The sequence below is a fragment of the Anopheles moucheti genome, chromosome X (assembly GCF_943734755.1).
Source record: "Anopheles moucheti chromosome X, idAnoMoucSN_F20_07, whole genome shotgun sequence".
Taxonomy (NCBI): domain Eukaryota; kingdom Metazoa; phylum Arthropoda; class Insecta; order Diptera; family Culicidae; genus Anopheles; species Anopheles moucheti.
Genome location: NC_069142.1, coordinates 10,632,608 through 10,651,410, shown reverse-complemented (window position 1 = coordinate 10,651,410; position 18,803 = coordinate 10,632,608). Strand labels below are relative to the sequence as shown.

Below are 18,803 nucleotides of genomic sequence, written 5' to 3'. Positions count from 1 at the left end.
AAAGCATCCTTCATCTCGCTCAAACTTTCCGTCGACTGGTACGAAATTCCATACAAACCAGCTGTTTTCAAATTTCCGATACCAGGAGAGCATGCACGGAAGAGGTAGCACCTAGTACAGCAATTTTGGTCGAAAACCGCCGAAAGGTATGCAATGTTTAAACACTAACTTTCCCGTTAGTTGTGAAAAATTTTCTTCGAAAACTACCAGTTTCCGAATTTAAAGTACCAGGAGAGCATGCACGGAAGAGGTAGCTCCTGGTACTGCGCCGTAAGGTATGCAATGTTTATACACTAACTTTGCAACCAACTTGCAACGCAATGCGCCGTAAGGTATGCAATGTTTATACACTAACCTTGCAACCAACTTGCAATGCAAGTTTGGTGCAAGCAAGAAACTTGCAGCAAGATGGCGCGCAAGATGGCGCCCAACTTCGTACTTGCATGCAACAAACTTGCATGCAAGCTTGCATGCAAACTTGCATGCAAGTTCTTGCAAGCAAATTATTGCATGCAAACTTGCATGCAAGTTTGCATGCAAGTTCTTGCATGCAACAAACTTGCATGCAAGCTTGCATGCAAGTTCTTGTATGCAAGTTCTTGCATGCAAGTTCTTGTATGCAAGTTCTTGCATGCAAGTTCTTGCATGCAAACTTGCATACAAACTTGCATGCAAACTTACATACAAACTTGCATGCAAACTTGCATGCAAACTTGCATGCAAGTTTGCATGCAAGAATTTGCTTGCAAAAACTTGCATGCAAGTTTGCATGCAAGCTTGCATGCAAGCTTGTTGCATGCAAGTACGAAGTTGGGCGCCATCTTGCGCGCCATCTTGCTGCAAGTTTCTTGCTTGCACCAAACTTGCATTGCAAGTTGGTTGCAAGGTTAGTGTATAAACATTGCATACCTTACGGCGCATTGCGTTGGAAGTTAGTTGCAAAGTTAGTGTATAAACATTGCATACCTTACGGCGCAGTACCAGGAGCTACCTCTTCCGTGCATGCTCTCCTGGTATTATACATTCGGAAACTGGTAGTTTTCGAAGAAATTTTTCTCGACCCAAGGGAAAGTTAGTGGTTAAATATTGCATACCTTTCGGCGGTTTTCGACCAAAATTGCTGTAGAAGTGCTACCTCTTCCGTGGATGCTCTCCTGGTACTATAGATTCGGATATCCTGGTGCAATTTCGTTTATACTTTAAAGTCACAAAGTCGATATTCTTCTCTGTATTTAATTTATCACATAGAAACAAATGTTTTATATAACCAAGAAAGATATTTTCGATCAATTTTTTACATTTTTAATTAGATTTTGTGCTATAAATTAACTCTGCTGTTAAATTTCCAACAATCGCACTTCCACTGTCGAAACATTTTATTGAACCCTTTGTTTGGATGTGTACAACCGGATTGCTATAATAGACAATACTTGGGTGGATTCACCCTGAAATATAAGTACAATGATCTAATGTATACATACTACTGAGTGCTCTACTTTCAACAATAGTGACTACAACAGATCTATTTACATAACTCTTTATGCCTGAGAGATTGGGTGCTAAGAAAAATGTCTGACCGATGTTCAACATTTTTGAATCTTTGCTAAATTGAAGAGTTGCTTTGAATATGTTATGCCGCTTATATTTCAGCACGCAAATAATCTTATTTTCAGAGCGAAGCGCTCTGCCGTTGCCTAGCTACTCGAATCGGAAACTTTCCAGTTCCGCTTTTAATTGTGTTTAGTCTGCCGCTTACGATATGCAGTTTGTAAGAACAACAAGCTTCTCAAAAACAAATCCTATCGTTAAGGCTATTTGTTGAAATTGAACTACACTTGCCCGGGGCGTAGCGTAATTGGTGTATCGTACCATGTCACTCCGCTGGATAATTATCATTGATGATGTCCTCTGCTTTGCAGGTGACCATAGAGATTCCTAGCCCTGTTTATGCATCTTTCGTTATTTTCATTTTCAGTAAAACTCACTTATTCAACCGTACCGGTTCAATGGGGTGAGTGATTTATCTGTTGCATGATGAGCTTTGTAAGGATAGGATAGATCCATGCGTGCAGGGAGCAATGTACGATAAAAGGAGGTGCAAATCGTTCTAAACAATGCCTGCAGCAATGGGGGAATAAAAATAATTGGCTCTACTGTAACCATGCTTCCAGCCTACCTAAAGTTGTGGTGTTGTGTAAGTCTACAGCAAGTTGAAAACAATACTTCGAACCGTGTGGAATTTGTTTATGTTTTCGCTGGTACAAAAGGACTCGCGCAAATAGTTGGCACCCTAGTCGGCATGGAGTGACGCTCCGAGGAAGATCTCGAAGAGATATATTAGTTTCCGCAACGTTTGTGAAACAGTGACAAAGTTTGTTAATTGTATTTACATGTTTAAAACGGAATGAATTGACTTTGATTGTTTATTTATTATAATCTATTAAGATTAAGACATAATAGTTATTAACAGGTAAGTGTATTGTGTTTTGTTGTATGATTGGGGTGGAGATATTATATTTTTATTTAACATATGTTATGTAGAGGTTAACTACTATAAGAAATCTCATGAGAATTGTGTTTTAGGCAAGTTTGATATATAGAAAAAGATTTTCTGTGCTTTCCGCGGTTTACTCAACTTTCCGGTCGTTGGGATTTGAACTCAAACCCTATTCGCTATACAAAACACCAACGGCTAGTGTGCATGGCTACGAATGAGGTTTTATTATGAGCGTATGTGTATCCCTTTGGTTACGTTCATGGCACCGTATCCACACACAATACACGTTGTTATGAGTCGTTTTTACAGGTGTTGTGTTATTTGTGTCATCTAAATTAGAATAAAAATGATTTAATTTGTGTTTTGACCCACTCTTAACGTTGCGATAGTTTTATCAAAGGTTTTTGTTAGCTATTATTTTGTCTTTTTTACCTAATAAACGATCGGTGCTAACGGTGAACATATGACTGTTGAAGATGTTGAGCAGGACTAGTGATGCAGAAACCGGCTGCGTAGAACAAGATGAAAGCTGGGAAAGTGCATCTGATTCGTAAAGCAAACAACTGCGAATGGAAAGCTGCGGAAAGGCGATTAGGCTATTATATAGGTATGATGGAGATCACATATTGTTGATCTGCTGCCGGCTGGTACATCGTTTAGTTTCACGGATAGCATTGGTCGGTCGAGTGGTCGGTAATGGTGGCTTGCCAAAAATTGTGTACCAGTCCAGTTGCCGCAAAAGCTCGGTCCCACGGTTATCGTGGTCGGTTCCAGTACCGGTCAGAGCGACTGCGCATTGACACCGTGACAGTGTGCTCTCGCGGTCGTCCGCTCCCGGGAGCGCTCTGCACTGGGTGGTGACACAGCCGTTATGTAAGTGGCGTCCTTATAAAGCTCTCTCGCTTGGAAGGATCGCTCGGCTGGATGCTGGATGCTGGGAGTGCTCTCTCCATATGCACGGTCTCACGCGGATGCGCCGATCTGAGGGTTGAGATGAAAATCTGCGACTCGGCCACCAGTTACAGATGTACCGTTCGCGTGATTGGCTGCACTGCAGGCCTGCTCCGGTAGTGTTCGGGATTGTTCGGCGGTGAGGTGAGCACTGCCACACCGCTGTCAGGACGAGCGACGTTTTACACCCATCCACCAGCATCTTCTCTCTCTTCCCTCGAATTCCTTTTTCCCAATCCCCGCATCCTTACAGACGCCAACAAGAATTGCGTGCGTTCCCGTTTTGGGGTGGGGCGCGGAAACAGACGACCACGTTTGCAGATGGCGCGACTCTCCAACCAAATGCACACGGCAATCAAGCACACCGATCAACGGCTTAAGGAAAAGGCCTACACAAACGCAATTCTTCGTTGTGCTTATCGATAATCGACGAAATAGTAGTGCTTACTAGCGGTGATGTAAAACGTGATGTAAATGCTGAACCATCATCCCCTTTTTTTCTCTGAAGAAAACAAGCAAACAACAACAACAACGGAAAACCAAAAAGCAAAACAATAAAAAAAAACTTAAAAAGGGTGTAGTATCTCGGTGGAGCTGGAACCTCGCGCACACCTACGTAGTGGAGATGTACGCAGTACCGAATAGCTGTGCAAATTAAGCAATCTTCGTCTGTGTGCTTTGGTGTGCAATTTATGCGTGCGTGTGTGAGAGTGTGTGTGTGAGTGTACGTTACATTAAATTGGTGTCTTGAACTGCTGTTACACTACCTACGGACCAGTTGAACACATTTGTCCATAACCCTATGGTTACTAACAGTTAGTAACCGAAGGTTTAGAAGTCATCCTGTGATGGTATGTGGTCTCTAACGATGTATGTCCAAGCATACGACGTTGGTACACATCCACCCACCCGTGCATGTATGCGTCGCTATGGAAGTGACTTTCTAGGGCGTGGGCGACGCTAGTGGAAATGAGAACGCAAAAAGGGAATGGAGCTGTAGGAGGATGAAGGATGATCGTGGAAAGAGGAGAATGAGAAAGACGAAGGATGATAACAAAAAAAAAGGAAGTTAATAGGGTGGAGGAGTAGAAACGTTAATGTTGTATATATGTATATATGTTCACAAATGTTCACGTATCTTCCCAGATACAGATGTACAGGAGGAACCTCTTCTCCAGACTTCTTTTCACTTTCATCCTGTCCGTTCGCTTCACATCCTCATCATCCCTGCGTCAACCTTCGTTGTCAAGTCACCTTCTCCACTAATCAGTAAAGTTCCATTCATCCATTTCACAGGTGTATTATTGAAGCTAAGTGACCGCGATAGAAACGTGTGCAAGCATCATGAATAAGGGATATAAGAGAAGATGCTAAACTAGTGTAACCAGAGGCTTGCGTTACTCGTGTAGCGATGGTGTAAGCCCTGACGCTTTGCCACCGTCATTCTTGCAAAAAGCGACTGTGCGTATGATAACTCTAACAGAAAAAGCCTCTAACCTCAATCATGTATCAAGAGCAATGTTTGCGGGAGCGGATGTACGCAGCAGCGTCCCCATCGTCGAATAGCTTGTCCGCGTGTGCATCGACGCGGGTGCGTTGCCCACCTTAGCTGGGGCGGGAGAGCCCCACCAGGTCCCGCGCATCAAACTGAACAGTTCATCCACAAAACAGTGCCATTAACTCTGTCCCGGGATCTGGAGTTCTTGGGGGAGGGGTGGGGAGGGATCTTTTATTTTGAGGACGATAGACACTTTCATCCACGTCAACCACGGACTCTAGTAGTCGCGAGGATCTCCCATTGGTGGCTGTGAAAGTGGAGGAGTTCGCCGTGCACCTCGGATTTGTGTTGTGAGACTCAGTGATTAAGCTTCAATAGATTCGTTGGACCATACTGGTAGAGATAGAAGCAAATAGGGGGTTTCTTCCACCCTTCCTGTGTGTAGTACCAATTGGAGCAGTCAGACCCGGCAGATAGGCCACCGCCCGGGAACAAGATGGCCGGACTGCGTCGGAACCGGAGCAGTGGCCGCACCTACAGTTGCCATGTTGCGCTGACCGGTTTCCGTGTGCGGTTGGGGCTCATCGTACCGCTGCTGACTGTACCACTCTTCCTGGGATTCGGTAAGTATCTCGGCGTGTCGGGGATGTGGCAGCTGTTAAACAGCTGCTAGAGTGGGTATCCTTCTACTCTGTGGGGTTTTGGATAGCCAAACAACCTAGCATATGGTAGCTTAGCATTGGAATATGAGGCATTCCTTTGAAGTTGTTGAAAATCTGAGCAGTCAAAGTAACTTCTGAGAGACAACGGTTTAAGCGTCTCTAGTTATGAAGAGATTAAGGATGCCTTTAAATGTCCACAACCTGAGTGCACCTATAAAGGAGGTACAAATAGGTGTAATAGCGCAATCTGACGTGGCATCTCTCAAGTCGTCTAGATGATTTCTAAGATTTCCTTCATCAACTCCATATGGCGTTAATGACAGCACGGATTGCTTGGGTTAAAAAAAAGGACACAAGCACAATATAACGCTTAAATATTGAACTATGATTCCGATCAAACATCCCCATCCTCCCAAACTATTCCATGAATGAGCGCCCAGTAATGGCGAGCGGGAGAGCGGCGAAATAAAACCCTAAAACGATAAGAAAATAATTCGAACGCGAAGAAAGAACTTAGTAAGCGGTTGAAACGATGAGCTGAGAAGGATCTGTTTCGCAAGAGAGCGGAACCGTTTCGTTCGGCGGTGTGCAAAAGCGTTGCCGTCCTAAATCAATAAACATTTTGCGTTGCTGAGCTCACGCTGTGTTTCTTCTCCAAGCACTCTGGCTTTGCCAAACCGCCCTCCGTTCGCCACCCTTTCGCTCCCTTTTGTCCTGTTATTTTTCTCGCTAAAAAGGGCGACATTTTTTGGAGAAATTCGAGCAAAAGATTCGGAACGCAACCTAGCAGCAGCAGTTGGTGTAGTGCGCAGGCGCGCCCAAATGTTCCATTCATCAAAACAGCGATGGGTGTAATCTGTCCTTGAAAATGGGGCCTACCTAAGACGGCTCCTGATGGTGACGGTCCCGTCCTACGCTGTGCGCGGTATCTTAAGAAGCTTGCAAGCACAAACACTGCCAAACTAGGCTTTTTTCCCGCAGCTCTGTCTATGCGCCTGCATGTATGCTATCCATATTGCACGGTATCGTTTTTTGGCGAGAAATTAAAATAAAAAAACGCACCGTTCAGATTGTGTATGTAAAGAGTTGCTAATATGTTGTTTATTCCCGATACAGTGCACGGCGAGGAGCAGACGACGGAAATTACGTCGGAAGGTGTCGGCCATTATACGGGCAAATCCGATCAATCCCAGGCGGGACCGAATCAGCTCGGTGCGGCATGGCAGATATTTGGCTCGAACTCGATGCGTCAGTCCGGGGAAGGGCGCGTCGTCAAGACGAAACCCCGGAAGCCGAAACCGTACCAGAAGGACATACGGCCCCAGTTGCCGCCGGGCAAGATAATGATGGCGCCACCGAGGCGTCGCACCTTTAACCAGGCGACGCAGTACCCGAAGAATGCGTCGATCGCGATCGATCGGGACCGCAGTGCGGGTCTGTCTCACCATCCGATCGGTAGCCATGGTGCCGGTGGTAATGTGTACGGGTCCATGACCCACTACGATACCGTGTACGGTATACGGGGCGTCGAGCGGCGCGACAACGACGGGTTCCGGCCGTTCGACCGGTATGGACCGAGCGCCCATCTCGGCCACTACCACATCCAACCGGACGACGATATCTTTCGACCCGATGACGAGCTGCTGATGGAATCGGGCGGTGGTGGCAGTGCCTCCGCCGGCAAGGTCGATGGGCTCGCCGGGATCGAGAGCTGCGACATCAAGTGTGAGCCGCGCGAGTTCACCTGCGACAAGAGTTGCGCCTGCATCCATATGGATCTGCACTGCGACGGACAGGCGGACTGTGTGCTGACGGAGGACGAGCAGAATTGCGAGATCGTGCACCAGCGGTTGGCCCAGCAGATCAAGGATAACTGCGAGACGAGCGGCACGCACGTCATCTGTGCGACCACGCACACCTGCATCTCGCGCGACTGGCTGTGCGATGGGGACGATGACTGTGGCGACTACACGGACGAGACACACTGCGGATCGCGGCTCGAGTGTACCGAGGAGAAGTTCGAGTGTCAGAATGGCATGTGTATACCGCGCGACTGGGTGTGCGACGGTGACAACGACTGTAACGATCTGTCGGACGAGAAGAACTGCACGAAACAGTAAGTAGCGGCAAGAACTACCTCTATCGCTCAGCACCTCTAGCTGAGCGAGCTTAGAGCGCTCAGTGTAGTAGAACAGGTAGTTGAGCGGCAGAGCTCAAAGGAGCGTTGGGGGTCTTAAACATGATTGAGGAGAGTCGCTATCATTGATTCATTAGAGCATCAATGGTCTCCATGTCCGAAGTCTGACATTTGAGGTTTCGGTCCATGAGAAGGTTGAAGGTATTGAAGCCTCAGTAATACGTTACTAAGCGTGAGCGCTCCGTTCACTCCTAAGATCTGTTTGACACAACACTACTTGCCGGACTTGCAACATTAAAGTCCGGTTGTAGGTGAACTACGTTCGGCAACGAACTATCCCTCAACCTCAGCTGCTCATTCAGCCAGAAACTCCGTTGCAATTAATTAATTTAAGGTTTCCTGCTTCTGGCATCTCTCATATTACGTTCGGTGTTTGCCGAACCCCACTTAATTGTAAGCTGGGACGAAACTTCATTAGCAACCAGCTGTGAGTGCTTCCTTGAAATGGCTCAGTTTCATGTGCGAAGGTCAGAGAGGGGCCTACTGAGCGGTCGTCCGGGCAAATTGAAGGCATCTGCAAGATGATCCCCTCTCTATAACCAGACTGTTTGTCCAAAAACCGCACAACACAAATATGTTGTGCTTGGCTGGGAATTGCTGGGTTCCGCATGTCTTTGGTCGGGCAGAAGAAAAATAATTTGACCGCTAGTGAAGACCTAGCAACTGCTGGGGCCCGGCAGTGTACTGATGAGCAACATTCCAAACAGTGGAGCAACTATTTCTGACTATTTCCCTTCTGCCAACTACTCCGGTGCGGATGTTTCCCCCGGCTGCATTGTAGGCTTGATTTAATTAATTGCCACAATTGCCAGCTGACCCTTGGATCTGGGCCCGGTAAGCCACACGCACTCGCCCAATCAGGTATTGGAAGCTGCCGGTTTCGCCTGACTACAGCCTGACAGTGAACTTGAAATAGTTGTCTTCATTAGTGTGCCATCAGCATCGGTGCTGCTATCGGCAGGAAGAGTAATTGCAGGAAATTGTTTGTTACTTTTCTTGCGTGCCTTTCTACCCCTTCCCCCAATGCCACCCCATTCACTTCTTTGGCCACCATTAGGCCCCGGAAGTGAGTGGGTTTGCGTTTTAATTGGAAGGCTTAATGGCGCGTTTCAATTTAATGATGTTTACCCACGCTGCCGTACTCGCTGCTGTGTTTCTGAAGTGTTTCTTCTTGCGTCTCGCATCTTACCTCAATGTACCTCCCTACCCTGTGCTCCACAACTCATCCACAGGTGTACACGGGACGAGTTCCGGTGCAAGGATGGTTCCTGCATCTCCGCCTCGTTCCAGTGCGACGGCGAAACGGACTGTATCGACGAGTCGGATGAGGCGAACTGTGACCGGCCGATGCAGAGCTGCCCGGAGGGTGAGTTCAAGTGCAAGGGTGCGCTCGGTGGTATGGGTGGCCCCGGCGGACGGTGCGTGCTGATGCGGTTCCGGTGCGATGGTGACAACGATTGCGGCGACTGGAGCGATGAGGAGAACTGCCCGAAGAAGCAGGTCGACTGCATGATCAACGAGTTCAAGTGTGACGATGGTGACTGCATCCCGCTCCAGTGGCGCTGCGACGACAAGCAGGACTGCAACAATGGGGAGGATGAGAAAAACTGTCCGGTGGATCGTATCGCTGGTCGGACCTGCTCGCCGGATGAGTACACGTGCAAGGATGGCCGCTGCATACTGGTAAGTGCATGGGCGTGTCATCCAGTCAAGGGTCGACTTCAATCGTCGAAAATTCAATCCTCGAAGATGCGAAAATCCCTAAAAGTTAAATTATCCTCAAAGTTTCAAGAATTTTCAAAGATCCCATTAATCACATACGCGTTTTTAGTTTAAAATTTAGAAATTCTATACTTCTGAAATAACAAAAGTACTGCTAGCATTCGATTCCAACACCCTAGTCATCCTCACGAATTATAATCTACGAACTAGAACAAGCAGCTATGAAATCCGCCTAAAAGTATGCAATTTTATGGCCAAAAATATGTTTCCCAGCGTAACGTAATTGCTGGTTGCATACTGTAAGGCGTTTAGAATATGTTTTCAGTTTGGAAATCCTCAAAGATGCGAGATTCCCTAAAAGTTCATTAATCCTTACGATCTCATTAATCATTTACGCAGTATAATTGTACATATTGTTACGTATTTTTGTGTTTTTAGTTTAAAATTTAGAAATCCTATACTTCTGAAAATTCTGCCTGCAGGTATGCAATTTTATGGCGAATTGTGTTTCCCAGCGTAATGTGATTGCTGGTTGTATACTGTAAGGTGTTTAGAATATGTTTTTAATGTATTTATACTCTAAGATGCGAGTATCCCTAAAAGTTCATTTATCGTCATAGTTTCAAAAATTCTCAAAGATCTCATTAATACGTATAATTGTACGTATTGTTACATATTTTTATGTTTTTAGTTTAAAATTTAAAAATTCTAACTTCTGAAATAACAAAAGTACAGCTACATTCGATACCAACACCCAAGTCGTCCACTCGAATTATAATCTACAAACTAGAACAATCAGCCATGAACCCCGCCTGAAAGTATGCAATTTAATGGCGAAATGTGAATCCCAGCGTAATGCTGCTTTACTTTTAGGCGTTTAGAATATGTTTTTATTTTGTAATCAATTTCGATCGTTCGCATTGATTTTTGGGCTTCGAAAGAATAGTTTTTAAATACGGTTTTTCTTTCTTTATTTATTACGCTCTCCACTCCCACCTGTAGCGATCATGGGTGTGCGATGGTACGGCAGACTGTCGACGGGGTGAAGATGAGCAGGACTGTGACATTAAATGTGAGCTGAATCAGTTCCTGTGCCCGTCCGGCAGCAGAAACAGTACACGGGACTCGTAAGTATCGTCAAAAATCGGGCTAAAATCGTTTTCCAACAGGATTTTCATGTGAAGCGTTTTCCCGCTCTATTCCGCAGTGTCTGCATCAATCAGAAGCACGTCTGCGACGGTCACAGCGACTGCGCGAACGGCGAGGATGAGATGCGATGCCCGATCGTGCATCCGTGCGGTGCTCACTCACGCTGCGAGCAGCTGTGCGTGACGGCGTACAGTGGGCGCGAGGAGTGCATGTGCCGGCCGGGCTATCTGCTGCACGGCAACGGTTACAACTGTACGGACATCGACGAGTGCACGATCACGAGCAATCCGGTGTGCTCGCAGGAGTGCCTGAATGTGGCCGGCAGCTTTCGGTGCTCGTGCCAGGCCGGGTACGTGCTGCGGCCGGACCAGCGCACCTGCAAAGCCGTCGGCGGTTCGGTGAAGTTGCTGATGGCTAACCGGGCAGACATTCGGCAGGTGTCGCTCAGCAACAACCAGTACACGTCCATCGCGAAAGGGCTACCGAATGCGATAGCGCTCGACTACCACTACCGGGAGGATTTGCTGTTCTGGACGGACGTGTCAATCGACGTGATCAAGCGGTCGCACCTGAACGGGAGCGGCGTACGGGACGTCATCAAATGGGGTCTCGAGTCGCCCGGCGGGTTGGCGGTCGACTGGATCCACGATCTGCTGTTCTGGACCGATTCGGGTACGCGACGCGTCGAGGTGTCGACGCTGGATGGACAGATGCGGGCGGTCATAGCGGCCAGCGATCTGGACAAACCGCGCGCCATCGCCGTCCATCCGGGCCGGGCACTCGTGTTCTGGACGGACTGGGGCACCGCACCGAAGATCGAGCGCGCGTTCATGGACGGTTCCGACCGGCAGACGATCATAGCGGAGGCAATCTTCTGGCCGAACGGGCTCACGATCGACTACACGAGCAGCCGGATCTACTGGGCGGATGCGAAGCACGTGATCGAGAGCGCGAACTTCGATGGGCGGGCGCGGCGCAAAATACTGAGCAACAATCTCCCGCACCCGTTCGCACTCGCGCTGTTCGAGGACTCGATGTACTGGACGGATTGGCACACGAAGACGATATCGACCGCGAGCAAGGTGAATGGGCGTGGGTTCCGCGTGGTGCACGAGGGTCTCCACTTCCCGATGGGCATCCAGAGCTACCATCCGTCCCGGCAGCCCGACTTTACCAACCGGTGCGCACCGGATAAGGGTGGCCGCAAGGGTGGCTGTTCGCATCTGTGTCTGCCGGCACGGACCCACCGCCGGTGTGCCTGTCCGATCGGGCTGACCCTGCGCCCGGACCAGAAGACGTGCTCGACCGTGCCGGACAAGCTGCTGCTGATCGCGCGCAAGAAGGACGTCCGGGTGCGGCAGCTCGATGCGGCCAACCCGGTCGACATGGTGCTGCCGCTCGACGGCATCAAATCGACCGTGGCCGTCGACTGGTGCAGCCGCACGAACGTCATCTACTGGACGGATGTGGGCAAGAGCATGATCAGCCGCGCGTTCATCAACGGCAGCCAGCAGGAGGCGATCGTCAAGTCGAACCTGATCTCACCGGCCGGGCTCGCGCTCGACTGGGTGACGGACAAAATCTACTGGACTGATCCGGGCACGAACCGCATCGAGGCGGCCACAACCGACGGCAAGCAGCGGGCGCTGCTGATCTGGGAACGGCTGGACAAACCGCGCGATATCGTTGTACATCCCGGCGAGGGGTACATGTTCTGGTCGGACTGGGGCTCGAACCCGCTGATCGAGCGGGCCGGCATGGATGGCAGCGGACGGTTCACGCTCGTGTCGGAGAACCTCCAGTGGCCGAATGGGCTGGCGCTCGACGTGGATAAGCAGCGGCTGTACTTCCTGGACGGTGGCACCAAGTCGCTCGAGTACGTCAACTACGACGGCACCGGGCGCAATCGGCTGATTACCGACGGTTTGAAGCACCCGTTCGGGCTGGACGTGTACGAGAAGCGGGTGTACTGGACGGATTGGGACACGCACAGCATACAGGTGGCGAACATGTACAACGGGCACGACCGCCGCACTATACTCGCGAACAACACGGACCTGATGGACATCCGCGTGTTTCACCGGAACAGACGCGACACGCGAAATCCTTGCGCACACAAGAACGGTGGCTGTTCCTACATCTGTCTGCTGAATCCAACCAGCTACAGTTGTGCCTGTCCAATCGGTATCCAGCTTAAGGTAAGGGTTGAAGAAGAATTAAGAATCTCCAGAACACCATTCGGGCTCTTCTGAGTCTTCTAGTCTACAGTTTTGATAAAGTATCTGCCATCATGATCTGAAGATCTCCATTCTTATTGGAATAACTATCAATGTATGTTAGTCATAATGATATCTGCAAGGAGTTTCTTGGTCTCAGATGTCTTGAAGGTTCCATATGAAGGACTTGAAGTGAAGTTGATATCAAAACATTATTGTAACCTTATTCATTATGCTCTGAATGCTCTGAAGGAGGGCACTCAAAGATATTCAGGTGTTGAGAGATGGTTATATAAGTATGTTTTACAGTAAGCTGTCTTAGACTAAACAGAGGGGTAGTGTGGTTTTATTAGAGTACTCAAGAACTTGAAGTCTTCAAATTTAAGTTATTTACTACCTCTTCTTCTTGCGAGGTAATCCTCCTGTATAACTAGGGAATCCAGCTTCTAGGGACTTGCCCTAATGACTTCTCCGCTTTGAGCATTAAGCCAAAGCTCCTCTACCTCAATTTACTGTAGGACCTGCAACTAGTGGCAATTTGAATTAATGTCATGACTATAGCGTCAAGAAAAGAACCTTTTATCAAATTTTCAATATTTCTTGGACTACAACTGGATTCTTGTCCCGTGCAGGATAATGGCAAAACGTGCAAGAGTGGACCTTCGAACTATCTCGTGTTTGCGCACCGTACCGAGGTCCGCCAAGTATCGCTCGACAGTGACTATCAGATTGATGTGGTACTACCTCTGCCACCGATCTCGAACGTCGTGACACTGGACGTGGATCGGCGTACGGGTGAGATCTACTGGGCGGACACGATAGAGGACGTCATCATGCGTTCCACACCGGACGGTATGCGCATCAAGCAGATCTACAGTGAGAGCATGACCAGTGTGGATGGTCTCGTCATTGATTCGATTGGTCGTAAGGTATGGCATTCTGGTCTAGCCTCTTCTAGCTGTTGTTGTCCGAAACAGTTCTAAAATCTCCTCTGTTTGTTGTTAGCTGTACTGGACGGACGCCGAACGGAAGGTGCTGGAGGTGAGTGATCTCGAGGAAGGCATCCGGAGTGCGCTGGTGTGGAAGGAGCTGGAGCAACCGCGCGGCATTGCACTCGACTACGAATCGGGCTTCCTGTTTTGGTCGGACTGGGGTGCGAATCCACGCATCGAGCGTTCGGACATGGACGGCGAGAACCGGATCGATCTCATCACGGAGGGACTCGGGTGGCCGAACGGGCTTGCGGTGGATCGGTCGGCGAAGCGGATCTATTGGGCGGACGCACAGATGAAGACGATCGAGTCGTGCACGTTGAGCGGTGGCCTGCGCACAAAGGTGGTGGAGAATTTGCCCCACCCGTACGCGCTCGCCGTGACAGCGCGCACCATCTACTGGACCGACTGGATCACGAAGGCGCTCCACTCGGTGCCGAAGTCCAACCCGACCCACATACGCAACGTGACGCACGGCTTGGAGGGCCTGATGGATGTGAAGGTGGTGCAGGAGGATGAGGAACGACATCTGGAGAACGTGTGTGGTGCGGGTAATGGTGGCTGTTCGCATCTCTGTCTACGTAATCCGACCGGCTATTCGTGCAAATGTCCGACGGGATTGACGATGCGTGAGGGTAGTACGACTGAGTGCAAAACCCTGCCTGATGTAAGTAGAGTAGTGGCCGTCGTATGATATTTGGGCGTGCCTTGTTAATTTGTTTGTTGGGTCTTCCGTACAGGAGTATCTGCTGATCGCACTGCGGTCGGGCATCGGGCGCATCTCGCTCGACACACCGGACCTGTTCGATGTGGTACTGCCGATCGAGGGTGTACACGGTGCGGTCGTGCTCGATTACCACTTTGACAGTATGTACGTGTTTTATGCGGACGTGAACGTGGATGCGATCCGGCGCGTCAACATGCACAACTACTCCGACACGCAGGTGATTGTGTCGAGCGGGTTGAACACACCGAACGGCATTGCTGTCGACTGGCTCGCGGATAACCTTTACTGGACGGACACGGCACTGAAGAAGATCGAAGTCGCCCGGCTGGACGGTTCCTGTCGGAAGGCCATCCTTACCGACGGGCTGGACGATCCGCGTTCGATCATCCTGTACCCGAAGCGGGGCTTCGTGTTTTGGGCCGACTGGGGCCAAACGCCGAAGATCGAGCGCGCCTACATGGACGGTTCCGAGCGGCGCAGCATCATCGACTTTGAGCTCGGCTTTCCGACCGGTCTGGCCATCGATTTCGACGCCAAGAAGCTTTACTGGGCGGACGCACTGCAGGACCGCATCGAGCTGTGTGACTTTGACGGTCGGCGCCGCCAGCAGGTGGTGTCGCACGCGACGCACCCGTTCGGTTTCACTCTGACCGCAACGCACCTGTACTGGACGGACTGGTACAACAAATCGGTGCTGCGCGCCCCGAAGTACAGTGCGTCGAACGTGGAGGTGGCACGGTTCAGTTTGCGCGGTGCGCTGGAGATACGGGCGGTGTCCGGTCAGCGGCAACCGCACGATTGGAACCCGTGCCGGCGGGATAATGGCGGCTGTTCGCATCTGTGTCTGTACGCGGAGACGCGGTACGTGTGCGGCTGCCCGGACGTACCGGATGCGCACCATTGCGATCTGGAACCGACCTTCCTGGTGCCGATGAAACCGAACGACGAGATGCTGTCGGCGAGCGAGGAGAAACCGACCCGCTCGAATGGTTCGACCGTACTGACCAGCAGTCGAATGCACGCGCAGCTTGTCATTATAGCGACCGCCATCTTGGCCGGGCTGCTTATCATCGTCATCATCGCCATCCTAGGTAATTGACGCTTGTTCAAACAGCATGTAGTGGTTGGCATAGTGACGACACGCACACATTGAGGCACCCGGTGCACTCACATTCTTCCTCCGTAGTACTCCTATAGCCCTGAATGTATGCATGTCGTTACAACTGTACTAGTTGGTGGTGTGGTGTCTAATGAATCTTTTGAAAAGAGTTATTCATGTAAATCTTCTGTGAAGAGTCGTTTAAATCGTGAGCTGACACGTAAAATATTCTTAAATCCTAACAATATTGATCGAAGATTTGCGAAAACTCAAAGATTTTTGCGTTGTTGAGATTTCGTAGGAGTCGTGCATGATTCACAACCATCCGTTTTAGCATTAAGACTCCATCCATAAGCATGAATCTCAATCAAAGCATGTACTTGCACGTTGGTATTATATCATGTTCTCGCGCTGATTGGTGTTGGTTGTTTAGTAAAACGGCGAATTTTGTGATGTGATGTGCTTTCACCTTTCCAGTGCTGATTGTCAACTCGAAACGCAAACAGAGTAAGAAAAGCTCGCGCAGTGCCAGCGATGTGCTGACGTTTACCAACCCAAACTACAACGGTATCGAAGGTCTTTGTCCGGCGGGCGATGCTGGATCGTCGCGCAACACCATCTGGAAGCGGTTAAAGTACGATCGGGCACAGGTGCGTTACAGGCGTTACGGAGCGTTAGTTCACGGGACGGTTGTATTGATAACACGTGTTCTTTCCCGACAGGAGCGAGTTTTTGAGGAGAAATATCTGGGCGTTCCGCATCATGGTACCAGCAACGGCAGCTATCTAGCGTCGACACCCACGTCCCAGATCACACCGGTGTCGGCAGTTCTTCCCGTTTAGGTGCGGCTCATGTATGGTTCGAGGTCCGGATGAGTGCTCCGGGAACATTGGGTGGTACAGTTCCTGTTGTTCGCCGGTGCGAACACGAAACCGACACGCAGTCTCGCCATAGCAGTTGGCGCTTTCCCATTTACTAACGTCCCCTGAATATCTGCAACGAACGCAAAGTAAATCCAACCGTAGACACCGAAACATCCTGGACCTATATCTGCTCAAACAACCGGACTAAGACACAATGGTTGGGAATGTTATGACTATACAGGCAGCTAATTCACCACATCGTTAAACGAAAACAAAACACAGAATATTAAGATAACATTTCAATTCAATGAAATACACTAGAGCGTAATAATGGTGACAGTTATAGAACCCATTTGCCATGGTTAGACCTGTTCTTCAGATGATGTCTCCAAAAACTGAGGCAGAACAAACAAACAAACAAAAAGGACACCTGAATAACCGAACAACAGTGAACCGGCGTAGTGTGTCCGATGGGACAGAAACATTCGATTTAGTTACGAAGATTTTCGTTTGAAGCGTTGCATACTCCAATAGATGCGTGAACATGCTGTGAACTATCCGGTGGTTAGCGAAAAAGATAAACGATACCGAGAGATGTAGAGTCGCACCACAGATAAAGTTTTCGTTACACATTTACACAACAAACACACATACTTGCAAGCCCATCAGCATCCTTTCCATCTACGCTCGGTTTACTGTGTCCATTTACAGAGAAGAACGGTAAAATTAGACAAAGGCCACACAGTTACCATCTTTATATCCTTTGTGTGCACCTGAACACACACTTGTGGCACGCGTAGCTAGTGGACCCCCGGGAGACACATGGCCTGTCGGTAAGGGGTCCTCACTACCGCGTAAGCATTTTAGTAACTTAAACTTGTATATTTGTAGGTGATCTGTACACGTGTACTGTGTGTGTTTTCAATTCATACTGCATGAATTTGTACTTAAGAACCAGGTAACAAGCTGAAACTAAAACAAAAAACTCAGAATAAGAACACAAAACAAACAAACAAACAAACAAGGGCAACGAGAATAGGGTGTTGATGGTGGCGAATATGAACTTGATACGACTATATAGGAGGCTGTGTTGTGTACCAATATGACGTGTGGGTGTGCGTGTGTTGGTGGTTGCAGTGCAAAACTAGTACGAAATTTTATGTCAGGACACGTCACAGTGCGTTGGAACGTTGGATCTAGCGCACACTCACTCAGCTCCGTGCGTCGGTGGCTCCGGACCACGGTTGATTGAGCGAGGTACACTAGGGTATCGTTTACTTAAACGTGTTCACCAGGCACGTCACCACTACTTATACACACGTGCGCACGCACACACACACGTCAATAAGCAAAAACTCTTCGATAGCTAACTGATCGAGAGCTAACTACGTTATTAGTAGGCGATACATTTAGATGAAGATGTGGACGATATTTCCAGTGCCAAATGTAGCAGAAACCGAGTGTGCACAAAACACTCGCGTTTCAAAATGGCGCCACATGGTTTATTGTAATGGTACTGTGCATATGGCGTAGTGCAGAATGCTGTGAATTGTCCGTTCGTGGTAGTACGCACGAAGACACGTTTCTGTGTATGTTTAGATTCATTTTTCCTAAGTACATTTGTTTGATCTACAAGCGCTCAGTTAGCATGTTGAAACTATTGACTGATTATCGATGTATGTATCTAGTTTAAAACGAAAGGGAGAGGGATTGAAGAAGAAGAAAACAAAACCAAAACACATACACCCACACACCCGGTGCGGTTAGTTACGGCACTGAAAAGGGGCGCTGGAGAAGCTTTACGATCTTTACGGTCACAGCAGGTGAAGGTCCTTGGATATACCTCGGGCGATTGGCTGGAGTTGGGCACATCGTTTATCATGTTTCTGTTGTCGAATGGTTATTCCCGTACAAATACCTCGTGGTACCCAAAACCTATATTTGTATGTGTGTTTGTGGATCCACATTGGGTGCGATACGGGATGAATAGGAAAAGGGATTGATAAATTTATTGTAAATACTGCACAACACTACAACGACACATGTACACACAAAGTACTTTGTTTTTTTCCTTGCATTCATGCATGCTTACACACATACACACAAATATGGACATATACAGACAAGCTAATGATTTTGAGCAACAACTGAGCTACCTTCACAGTGGCGTTAGTGAAAATTCTTTTTTGGAAGTGGTTCAGTAAATTATCAACGGATTTCTTTCTGTTTA

At 48.7% G+C, this 18,803-nt stretch overlaps 1 protein-coding gene across 1 annotated transcript; it reads left to right on the top strand.

The window, feature by feature from the left end:
* The first annotated feature begins 5,442 nt into the window (after positions 1-5,442).
* LOC128307350 (low-density lipoprotein receptor-related protein 4) lies at positions 5,443-17,620 on the top strand. The gene is given in 10 exon segments (XM_053045138.1): positions 5,443-5,569; positions 6,725-7,724; positions 9,038-9,488; positions 10,530-10,663; positions 10,735-12,874; positions 13,525-13,821; positions 13,898-14,551; positions 14,625-15,702; positions 16,188-16,360; positions 16,433-17,620. Coding segments are annotated over 10 exon segments (6,174 nt in total). The 3' UTR covers positions 16,553-17,620.
* Positions 17,621-18,803: the final 1,183 nt, after the last annotated feature.